This window comes from Cotesia glomerata, linkage group LG4 (assembly GCF_020080835.1).
Source record: "Cotesia glomerata isolate CgM1 linkage group LG4, MPM_Cglom_v2.3, whole genome shotgun sequence".
Taxonomy (NCBI): Eukaryota; Metazoa; Arthropoda; class Insecta; order Hymenoptera; family Braconidae; genus Cotesia; species Cotesia glomerata.
The window spans coordinates 8,155,335-8,167,457 of NC_058161.1; the positions used below are offsets into that span (position 1 = coordinate 8,155,335).

A 12,123-nucleotide genomic window follows, 5' to 3' on the forward strand; every position below is an offset into this window, starting at 1 on the left:
GCCTCAATAAAAAATTGAATGATTTAACCGGAAATTTTAACCGATAAATGAAGTAATAAATATGCATATTAGTTTTATTTTTCCTGGTACTAAGTATGATCTCTAAGGTTGTTAAATCGATTTATCAGTCCGCTTAAAAGTAAACTAGCCAAGTTTTAAATAAAAATACGAAGGCAATTTATAAGTTAACTTTTAACCGTATCATAGATGACAACGAGCGAACAGCAAAAAAGAATGAATCCGGGTACAACCGTCCCAGAATAAAGTAAGCTCGTAGAAATAATAAAACATTACTATGACAAATATTTCTCACCTCTTACAGAAAGTCGATGATTTTTCACACAAGTTTCGGTGCTTCTGCAAGTACGACAATAAAGCGAAAATAATTTATTGGATGGGCGTGAAAAGTTTACAAGACTTCCTTCTGCTTATTCTTCTTCTTCTGGTTTTTTTTTCTTTTCTTTCTGTTATCCTCACCCACTCTACCATGCACAATTTTAAAGTCTGGGGAAGTAGGTCGCCACCGATACTACCTATAGTAACTCGAAACTATCTTTCGCCTTTGCGTTAAGGCAAATAACGCATGACCGGCGTAAACTTTGACCTGTATACTGCTTGTAAAAATATCATATAACTCATATTTTATTACATCCATTAAGTTAATTCTTATTCTTTATGATTATTTTCCTTATTTTTGGTAATACAAAGATAAATTACTACGTTATATTTTTCTGCTTACATGGTCGCATCTGTCATCCGTTGATCCTGACTGGATACTTGAACAGCTCTTAGCCTGCTTTGTGTAAGGACATTCCCCGACAGCAACACTATGTTGGAGGCACCTCCAGGCAGTCGGGAAGACCTTGTTGAGGCAGCAAGAACACCTTGCACACCCACAGGTAATTATTATTAATTCTTGTCACTTGTATTATCTACATAATTAGGAGAATATAACAAATTTTGACGTATTTATATGAAATAATTGATTTTTTTAATTTCAATTTATTATCATTGAAATAGTTTTGATTTAATTCGAGCCTTTTGAAATTTTTTAGTGATAGTCAATTTTTTAATAATGAGTTTAAAACAAATAACAATTCAAAATTTTGAAAAAAGGTCTTTTTCAAGCATATCTCATAGATTTTCAAGCTTAAAAATATATGTCATGTATTTTTGAGCTCAAATAGTTTATAACCTTGAAGTAGAGAATTCTTAAGCGTTTTGGACTCGAATTTAGCAGGAAGTTCCAGGGATGGCCTGTAGGTTGACTCGGGTCAACCATTTTTCAAATTTTTTTCTTGGTTTGCTCATGACTCTCATGAGGATATCAAGGAATTTATAAACAAATTTTATAGTACTTTCTTTAATATACAGTAAAAAATTTCCTATTTTTGCGTCAAAGAAATGTTGTGCATAATAAATTAAGCGTTTACCTGTATGTTACATAAAAATATTTATTTTTCATCTATCGTTACACACAACTTGTGTATAAAATTTCTTACTGTGTATGTTTGTATTAGATTGTGGGTATATTATTTAAATAAATAAAGAAATTTATTTAATCAAATATAATGACTTTATTAAAATTATGGCTCGAAAGGAATATCTTTACAAGGAGCGTTCTTGTAACTAACTCAAACTCAGCTGAAAAAGTGTAACGATCATTCAGTCACACTCTTAATGATAATAATAGTAATACTTATTATTATATACTTAAGTCTATAAACATAGAAAATATCTTATATTATATAAACATCTTATTATCTTATAAACATCCATTCCTCGAAACAATATTCGATACTACGGATTGGTTTTGAATTCTGGCGTCTAAATAATGGGGTATATTCCAACAGTTTGTTTTTGCCTAAAACATAAAACTATGGTATTTTATTAAGCTTACAATATTTTAAACTCATCAATTGCTTAGAATTAGATTAGCAATAAAAACATTATATGATATTAAATTACCAGCAACAATTTAAATCCATTGAAACTCTAAAGTTTCCCAATAATTCTACGCCACATAAAACCTTTCCTTTACCACGTTACCGCTCAACGAGTTACTTCAAAATTAGTGGATAGTAGTTACGCGGTTCCAAAACTTCCTTTCTCCTACTTATGTCTGCTGTTCGGTGATTGGTTGTTATTTTTGATCGTCTTATTTTCGGTAATAAAAATTAAATAGAACGATTGGAACAATGCGGTAATTACCAAGAGTAAGAAATTAAATAGGTACTCTTAATTTAAATAAGTTTCAACGAATTCGAATATAGTTACACCGTCGAATTGATAGTAAATATTAAAAACTTAAATTTACAAATAAAAGAATCTCCGAATGAAATATTCATGAAATTTTGTCTATTTAAACGATTTTCTGTCAGTTGATTACTACACGAGTTATTACTTGAAAATTTATAATTTAAACTTTCTAAGTAAGTAACGAACACAAAGTTTGCGATTGTTTTAGTTCTATTTTTAATCAAAAACAATTTTACGAAAAAAAATTGCTTTTACACGAAGAAAATATGTTGATGAAATGTTAAAAATCTAAAAACTATTAAACTAAAAGCTTCCAAACATTTTTTATAGTATTAATAGCCCAATGTTTTGAAAAAACAATTAAATTTAAAGAACTAAAGCTATTTTCGAACCAACTAGACGAAGTAGATCGAAAAATAATATAATTTTCAGAAAGTTGCGTCATAAAAACAAATTTAATCGTTAAACTTTCATGACATTAGTTAAAAAGAATAAAAACAGGAGAGATCTTACTGACAGGGAAATTCGTCATCTTGATGAAAGCTTTTAGATTATTTAATTCCATTATAAATATTTCCATGCCAATTCAAACTTCTATCAGTTTTTAATCGAATGAAAGTTAAATTTATCACTTAAATATTAACAGTTCAGAATATATGGTTGACCTGAATGATTACATAAGCATAGCGTACTTTTGGAATTTAGTAGATCCCTTAGGAAAAATTAGTACTCCCAGTTTAAAAGTAGTTCCTTATCCTTATCATTGTGACATTTTTGAATTCTTAAGCGTGGGAATCCACATGAGAATTAAGTTGGATATACACTGTAAAAAATTTGCGGAGTGAACGCGGAGTGAATGAAGAGTGAATGATTTTTAATTGATTCACTCCCAGCGGGAGTGATATTTACTCCGAGAAGGAGTTAATTTTTATTAATAATAAAATTCACTCCGCATTCACTCCCAAAATAAATGAATTTAAAAATAAATAAATTTTTGTAAAGAAAATATTTTTATAAACCTTTTTTATATTTAATTATTAAAAATTTAATTTATTATTTTTAATAATATTTCATTTTAATTATTATTATAATGTTTCCATTTATTTTTTTTTTATAAATTAATTATAATTAAAAATTGTCAAAAAAAAATATGTAGATATATATATATTTTAGGATGTGCCAAAAAAATTGGATATTTTTTTTTTCACTTTCCGCTCAAAATATCATAGAAGATGTCGAAACAAAAGGCCTGTCGAAAGGAGAGTTCTTAATTTTAATTTTAAGAGGTCCTCCATCGATTCTGAAGTTTTTCCCATTTAAATAACACGGGAAAAATTTTTTTTTTCATTTTTACTGTCGCAATCGTGATAATCACGATCCACTAGATTGGACATATGCGCATCTAAAGTATAGTCATGCGTGGATCGTGATCATCACTATACTGCATCGTGATAATAGCAACACTTTTTTCTCCGTGCGGGAGTTACATTTTGGCACACCCTAATATATATATATATATATATATATATATACTAGCGGACCCGACAGACGTTTTCATGTACAACACGTCTTAAATTTAGAAATTTTAGGAATGAGCTTGAATAGTTAAAAACATCATTAGTTAACAATATGCAATGGGCATTCTTCAATAATTAACATTTTCGTAAATATAAGCCCATTTTGATTTTATACTCATCAAGAGCTTTCATTTGAGTACCCACATGCATTTTTGATATATTTTATATATTTATATATTTCACAAATAACATATATATAAAATATATAAAAAATGTTATGTGGGTACTCAAATGAAAGAACTCGATGAGTGTAACATCGGGATGAGCTTATATCTTTCAAAACTTCAATAATTAAGAAATGACATTGTATCTTGTCAACTAATGATATTTTTAAAGATATAAGCTCATCCCGATGTTACACTCATAAAGACCTTTCATTTGAGTACCCACATTAATTTTTCATATATTTTATATATTTATATATATATATGTATATATGAAAAATATATCAAAAATGCATGTGGGTACTCAAATGAAAGCTCTTGATGAATGTAACATCGGAATGAGCTTATATCGTTAAAAACATCATTAGTTAACAAAATACATTATCATTCGTTAATTATTAACATTTTCATAAATATAAGTCCATTATGATTTTATACTCATCGAGACCTTTTATTTGAGTACCCACATGAATTTTTTCATATATCTTATATATATGATATTTATAAAATATATGAAAAGTGCATGTGGGTAGTCAACAATTTATAAATAAAAAATCTATTAAATAAACATTTTCTCGTGGACTGAATTGTGAATCTAAACCATTCTGGAATCCACCGAAAGACACACAAAAAATTTTATTAAAATCGGTCCAGCCGTTTAGGAGGAGTTCAGTGACAAACACACGCATAGAAGAAATATATATATATATATATATATATATATATATATATATATATATATATATATATATAAAGATTAATTTTGAGATTTTTTGTGTAGAACGAAAATTCATCCTTATTTTATTCATTTTAAAAACTCCGAACGCGGATGTTTTTCGGAGTGAAATTCGAAATCACTCTGAAATCACTCCGCAAATAAAAACTCCGGATTCACTCCCTACGCGGAGTGATTAATTACTTCACTCCGGAACTCCGAGTGACGAGAGTGAAATGGGAGTGATTCACTCCCGATTCACTCCGGATTTTTTACAGGGTAGAATTCTTTAACGGTTTTTACCCTCTTCATCAGAGCGACGGTTATTCAAGCACAATGGGTGGTTTGAGTAAAAGCCTAGAGAGGGAGGAGAAAGAGGAAAATACAGAGCAATATACAAGAGTGCGAATGATAGAGAGACGAATCATTTAGTGACAAGTGGAATGGGAATCGATCGAGCTGAATTTCGCTGATGTCACTGCGGGACCGACTAGACTCATCTGCTCTCGCTTTTATTACCCAACCTCTCTTACAATATAGAGTATCCTTCTCTCTATCTTTTTCCTTCCCTCTGTCTTTATCACTCTAATATAACATACTCATTCATTGAGGATGAAGAGGGTTTAAAAGAGGTAGTTTTATCACGAGAATGTTTTGAGAGGCTACGATTTATCCGAGTATGTCAACCTGATGTTTCTCTCAGCCCACTAATTTTAATCCTTCTATTCTCATACATAAGACTGTTTATAATAGATTTCCATACTCGAGGCATCAAGCTAAACCAGTTCATTTATCTTTTATTATAGTTTATATTAACCGACTTTGTTATAAAAGTTCTTAATTAAGCTTACTTATGATTTATAATTGAGATTTATGTTATGATATTTTCATTAAAATCTCTAAATCAAAGCGATACTGAAATTTTAGTCTGGATTAAAAATGATAGTACAAGTTCGAAATAAATTGTAGCTTTTAACTGATTTAAATTATCTGTTCATTAAAATGATTTACGTTTACAGAGAAATCAAAAAAAGTTTTATCTTTATAATTACATTAAATTTATTTAATTTACGAATGCAGCCATTTTCAATTTTAACTTTATTTATTTTTTCGTCATTAATTTTTAACTAGATTTTTTTCGTATTATAGTAACACGTACGAAAAATTGAAAAAAAATTATTCATTGATGTTATAGAGTAGATTAAAAAAAATTATTTGCTGTCACCAACTCCAAACATCTTTTAAGTCGTTCTAAAAAATGAGTTTTATGATAAATCTTGGATGAACTTTTATGAAATACATCTAAAAAATCACCCTAAATTTAAATGATTTCAATTTTTTATTCAAAATCATCTATTGTTGCTAAAAAATTATTATCTAAAATATTGCATTGAGAGTATTGTTTATTGTAAACTTACATATTACCTAAATTTGTTATGTTACGCATAAAAAATGAATATATTTTTTTCCTTCTGATTTGTGCAACTGACAAATGATATCACATACTGTAAAGTTCTCGGAATATTTTTGTGGAAAATTAAACGCTCTGAAAAACAGGTCTGGAATCATTTTTTGAAAAGTTAACTCGGTCAAAAGTTTTTCAAAGTTAAAGTATAATTTAAAGTATAATTCACCGTCAATGTAGCTGTTTTCTCCGAAAAAAACTCCTAGATTTTTTAATTAAAATCGACTTTTTGATCATTAACCTAATAACAATAACTTTTCACCATCAGTTATATATTTTCGATATTTATTTTAGCCATGTCAAATAAATTTCTCAACTTCTGATAAAAAGCTGCAGTCTTACTTTTGTGCTACAGACCATTTCCGTTGAAAGCTTTTTTGTAATTTTTTTTTTTTCGTCTAGCAATTTTTCAAACTTTTTTAACGTATATTTTTTTTCACACGCTACAATGATTGTATTACTAACATAATTCCAAAACAATCATTTTTACGATTTAATATTAGAAAAAAAGTTTGTGGTAACCTATATTTAAAATAATATAATAAAATTGCGTGACATATCTAATCATAGAATAATGAAGTTTCAAAAATTATCGTTCGCAGTTATAGTTTTCAAACTGTCATTAAAATAATGATCCAAAAAGATAAAAATTTATCAGAAGAGGAACGATTGATGCGATTTTTTAAACAAGAAAAACATGATTTTTTCTCGTTTGTATGCATCCATAGATGAAAATAAAAAGATTATGCTGCGATGAAAAAAAAATTTTCTTCCTCCCAGAATACAAAGTATTATAGAGCGAGTATTCATAGAGTAAGACAAGCAACATTTCAAAATTAATGATGGTGTCATCAATTTCTTCATTTTTCCTTGTGTAGGTAATAGTCACATAAAAAGCAGCTGTTTGATTACAAATCGTTAAACGTTAAAAAAATGTGTCTTCACATAGTTATGAGAGTGTTGGTTAGTATTTATCAATCGATATCTGCAATTCTTAAAAAAGGCCATTCGACAGCTGAAATGAAAGTAGATTTCATGATGAATAATTAATTTAAAACTATTTAAAAGTAATTTTGTTCAAAATAAAAATTTGCTGGTTTTGTTACAACAATAGTGTGAATTTAATGAGTAGAATTCTAATATCAATTTATTTAAAATGTTTCTATTTAATATTAAATTACAACCATCAAGCCGAACAAAACGACTGCGAGAGTAAAATTTCATTGAAATGGATCCAGAATAAATATTTTTTGGTCTATAAATGCACGTGAACATTTAGATTGAAGCGCATCTTCTCAGCTTTCAGATCCATTTTACATAATTCAAATATCTCGACGCGTTCAATAGTCATTTGAAAAAAAAAAAAAAAAAAAAAAAAAAACAGTAAAAATATGGAATTTTCAAATGTTAAAAATTTGGAAATGCTGTAATTCCTAAAATAATTGTCTGATTCAGCTCAAATTTAAACTCAATCTTTGTAATCGTCCATAGAATAAGTATGTTGAGTTTCATTAAGATCCCTTAAGAATTGTAGACGCTATCGTGCTGACAAGCCGCGTTACGTTGAAATATAAACTTTTGAACTATATGCATTTTCTAAATCAACTTGACGAGCTGAGATAATATTTAGTAAAATTTTTCAAAACTTCCGGAATGAGGACCAATGCAATAGTTAGATTTCTATAAAATCTACAAATAGTTCATTAATTAGAAAAAAAAAATAAACAGTAATCATAAATACATATGACCGTGTCAATTAAATGTGGTTAAATTAACTCTATTTTAATTTTGGTATTTTGCTCACATTGAAACCAATTTTTGTTTTAGTCAAAAACGTACTACTGTGAGAATTAAATTATGATATTTCTCCCGCAAAAATACCAGTTTCTTTGTTGGAGAAAAAATACGTTTTTTTTTTTTTTTTTTTTTTCAGTGTGACAAAACGGACTGGTATATTAATGGAAAAAAATAAAAAAAGAGAGCTAAATAAAACTATTCCGTTCCCGTGTGTAGCATTTAAACTGAATTTTACAAATCCAATTGTATGCCATACAACTAAATCAATATGACAGAGTCGAAAAGTTCAATTAAAGCTCAGTGTTTTATTTGATAGTTCAAAATAAAAGACTAAAAGTTTTCAAACGACTATTATATTTGTCTAACGATCGTGAAACAATTTACTGAGCAAATATTACAGGTGCTCTTGAAACCAATGTGTGCATTCGATGCGTATGATTACTTACGAATCAGCTTCAATTAATGGCATCATATCGAAAATGTGCAATTAACTGAGAAAATAATTAAAATTAAAATAGAACAAAAAGATTTTGTGAAAAATGAAAAAAACAATATTATTAACATTTGAATTCAAAGCGAAATTAAATGAAACTCAGTGATAATTATTGGAACGCTTAATTATACATTCTGATGTAACGAAATGTGAACGGATAATTAACGTAAAAAATGGGTAATTAGTATTCCATTTATGAAAAAGGTGGAGATAACTTTTTTTTTTTTTTTAATTATCGTCGAATTTAATAAAGTTATTAAGTGAAACGTTTAATTAATACTTCAAAAAATAAAATCCTACACTAAATTTGTATCTAGAATATCTTCACATAAATATAATAAACTTTGAGTACATTATTATTATTTCCTTAGAATTTGTATGAAATATTAGTTTAAGCGCAGAATTATATAAACATGTAACATATATTTGAAAACATGAGAGGCTTATCAAACAATTAATATTTACATTACCGTATTTCGTATGACAAACATTAACTGCAAAGCGAATGCGTGTTATTTGCACTTCAAATTCAAAAAATACAAGATCATATTATTTTAGTAGTAATTATTCAAATTATAACAGTATAGTATTTACTGAAATAGATAATTATTAAAAAAAAAATAATAGTTTACTGCTTTGTAATTAAATTAACTTAAAAAATTAAAATATTTCTGAGTGGGTCACATCTCCAACTCTACTCGTGATTTTAATCTCATTCTTTTTTATTTTATTTTCCAAGAAAATTACGCTTTTTATAAAACTATATGTTTAATTTTTGAAAAAGAATTTCGTGAATGCGATGATTGATGATGAACCAAAATAATTTAGTATGCTCTTGTGATTTCCAGACATGGATAATGTAGAACAAAGAAGTCAAAAATAATGGAAAGATTTTTTGCGCTTTTAAAGTTAAAAAAACATCTTCCAGCAAAAAAAAAGATTCTTCCCAAGAGTTTTTTCGTTCTTCACTGCTATTTGCTCGCCAAGTCACGTCCATCTGTTATGCGACATAGCTTGCAATCACTCCGAAGTAAAATATTTGCTTATAATTAATTAATATTGAAAATTTGTTTGTTGCATTTATGAGTAAATAATTAAATTGCTTAATCAATATCTTTTGCAAACATAACAGATGTAATATCGTCAAATAGTATCATAAAGTATAATCATATTTAATGCAATGAAACAAACAAATAATGGCTTTAGTGCAAATATTCTAAATGAGCCTATAATTACGGTTAAAAAATTTCCTATATTGTTATTTGGTTGATAGTTAACCTACTAAATTATAAACATCCTATACAGACTACCTCTCAATAAATAATTGAGATATTCTCTAATGACTTTTCCGCATGGATTTTCGATTTACCCATTTTCGTATCCATACGATCCATCGTATCCAAGTAATAATGATTAGAGATTGTAATGTAATCGTTATATAATCGTGAAATAACCTTTAGCTTGTCATCATCATTGATCCATTTTCCTTATTGCTCTATTATTTTCTTCCTACCCTCTACTCTGTTATTTTCCAACGAAACCGTCCCCCTTTTGAAAGCGCTAAGCTATGGTTACACCGGAATTCCTGTGGTATACTTTATCGATTTAACGTCTTAATGATGATTGATATTATACTCATCAGCCAAAACTTCAACTACTCATCCTGTTTCGATAAAGAAACGGAAACTCCTTTAAAGAAATTGAATAAAAAATTTAAACTATTATTTAGCTTTCGTTTTATTATTTTTCACTAAATTTTTTTAAGCATCATTACTAATGACTGATTATATCAATATACCTAGAAATATATACACTTGTGTGAAAAATATATAGCAATTCAATCATGTAAATAACTTGTTGACAATTTGCACGTTTCAAGAAAAAATATTAATAATAATATTCAAGGTAGTCGTCTACAAAATAAGTATAATAAGTTTTATTAAGATATGTGCATGCATTCCTACATACAATCGCGTTCATTAATTTGAGTCGGTTTCTATAGTTAGGGATTTATTATCAACCCTAAATTTGGAGGATTCTAAACTCTAAAATTTGAAAATCATAAATTTTTCCATTTGTAAACTAAGCTAAATGTCAAAGATATCATTTTTTAAATAATAAAAACGTAAATAATGTCTAAAATAAATTAAATGTATCGTAAAACATAAGAAATAAAAAAAAAAAAAAAAAAAAAAAAAACAGTTATTTAAAAATAAAGAAATTTGCAAATAAATTTATTCGTAAAATCAGCAATTAAAAAAAAAGCATCACTGAAATGTCACTAATTTAAAAATTACCAAATTTAAAATAAATAGTCATTAAAAATATTCTAAATCAAAAAATTAATAATTGAAAAATTTGAATATCTAAAATAACGTCATCCGAAGAATGAGGATATTGTAAATTATTCTCTTGAAAATTTTTAGAGTCGTAAATATTGCCACTTAAAAAGTTAAACCGCTGATTTCAGCCGATACTAAAATTGAAATTCATTAAAATTATACGGTTCTAAACTTGGATATTCGTAAAATCAGCCGTTTTTAAACTTAGAAATTCATGAGATAAACCGTTTCTTTGGAAATTCGTAAAATCAGCTGATTTATGAAATAAGTTTATTTAAAGCGTAACCACTTTAATATAGATGAAATATTAAATATATTTATCAATATTTTCGTATTATACGATGTTATATTATAATATTATATTATACGAAGTTTTACGTATTTTTGACTATCAAAATTGAAAAATTCACTTGTTAATGAAATAATTTTTAAAAAATTTAATATATGTCATGAATTTATGAATTCTTTCTTAACGATTTATAAATTTTTATATTGCTATTTTTCTTAATATAGAGACCGACTCAAATTATTGAACGCGATTATATATATCTTCAGGTATGCCGACATATCATATGTAGTCACATTCATGCTTGCATTTATTTTACATGCATGTAAAATACAAGCATGCTTATATAAAAAAAAAATTAGCTGCAATTGGAAATTTAACATGGAATTTTTCGACTATCAGTTAGGAGTTTTTTTATGAACCTACTAAACGTCTTGTTAAAAATAGCTTTAAATTATTAATAAAAATCTTACCAAATCACATTATTTATCTTACAGTTTTGGAGAAAAATTAAATTTTATTATTAATATGCAGAAACAAATTGTTATTCGAAAATATAATTCTTTTTTACTTAACACGGTCTATTTTAAAACTTAATTAAATGTAACGTAAACTAATTATAACATGGCTTTCTATATGCTGACATTTATGTACAAATACATTTCAACATTTATTTATTTAAAAATATATTTTTTGCTCGCATATACGCGACATTCTGTTTATACATGTTACATGTATTTTTACATATTTGCTAATGCAAATTTGTTAATTTATATAAAAAGCATGATCATACATATATTTATTTATTTAAATGAAAAATACATTGTAATCGCATGAACGTAATTTGAAATGTCAGCTACCAAATGATGAAGTGCAAATGAAAAACGACATTACAGTAAAGAAAAAAAAAACCTTTAATTGAAAGTCAATTTGTGAATGAATGATCGTTAAATAAAAACCACATATGTAAATAAAAAAAAAAGTATGATTATTTGTGTACAGTAGATAAATATTAAAGGTCAGAT

The 12,123-nt window shown here is 27.0% G+C and overlaps 1 protein-coding gene across 9 annotated transcripts in view; it reads left to right on the forward strand.

Moving 5' to 3' along the window:
- The window catches only part of LOC123264275, a 175,176-nt gene that overhangs the window by 132,115 nt on the left and 30,938 nt on the right, over window positions 1-12,123 (forward strand). For all 9 annotated transcript variants that reach the window (XM_044727488.1, XM_044727484.1, XM_044727487.1 and 6 more), the window contains one exon: window positions 786-899. In XM_044727488.1, the coding sequence (XP_044583423.1) occupies window positions 830-899 (70 nt within the window). In that variant the 5' untranslated portion in view covers window positions 786-829. The remainder of the gene's footprint in view (window positions 1-785; window positions 900-12,123) is intronic.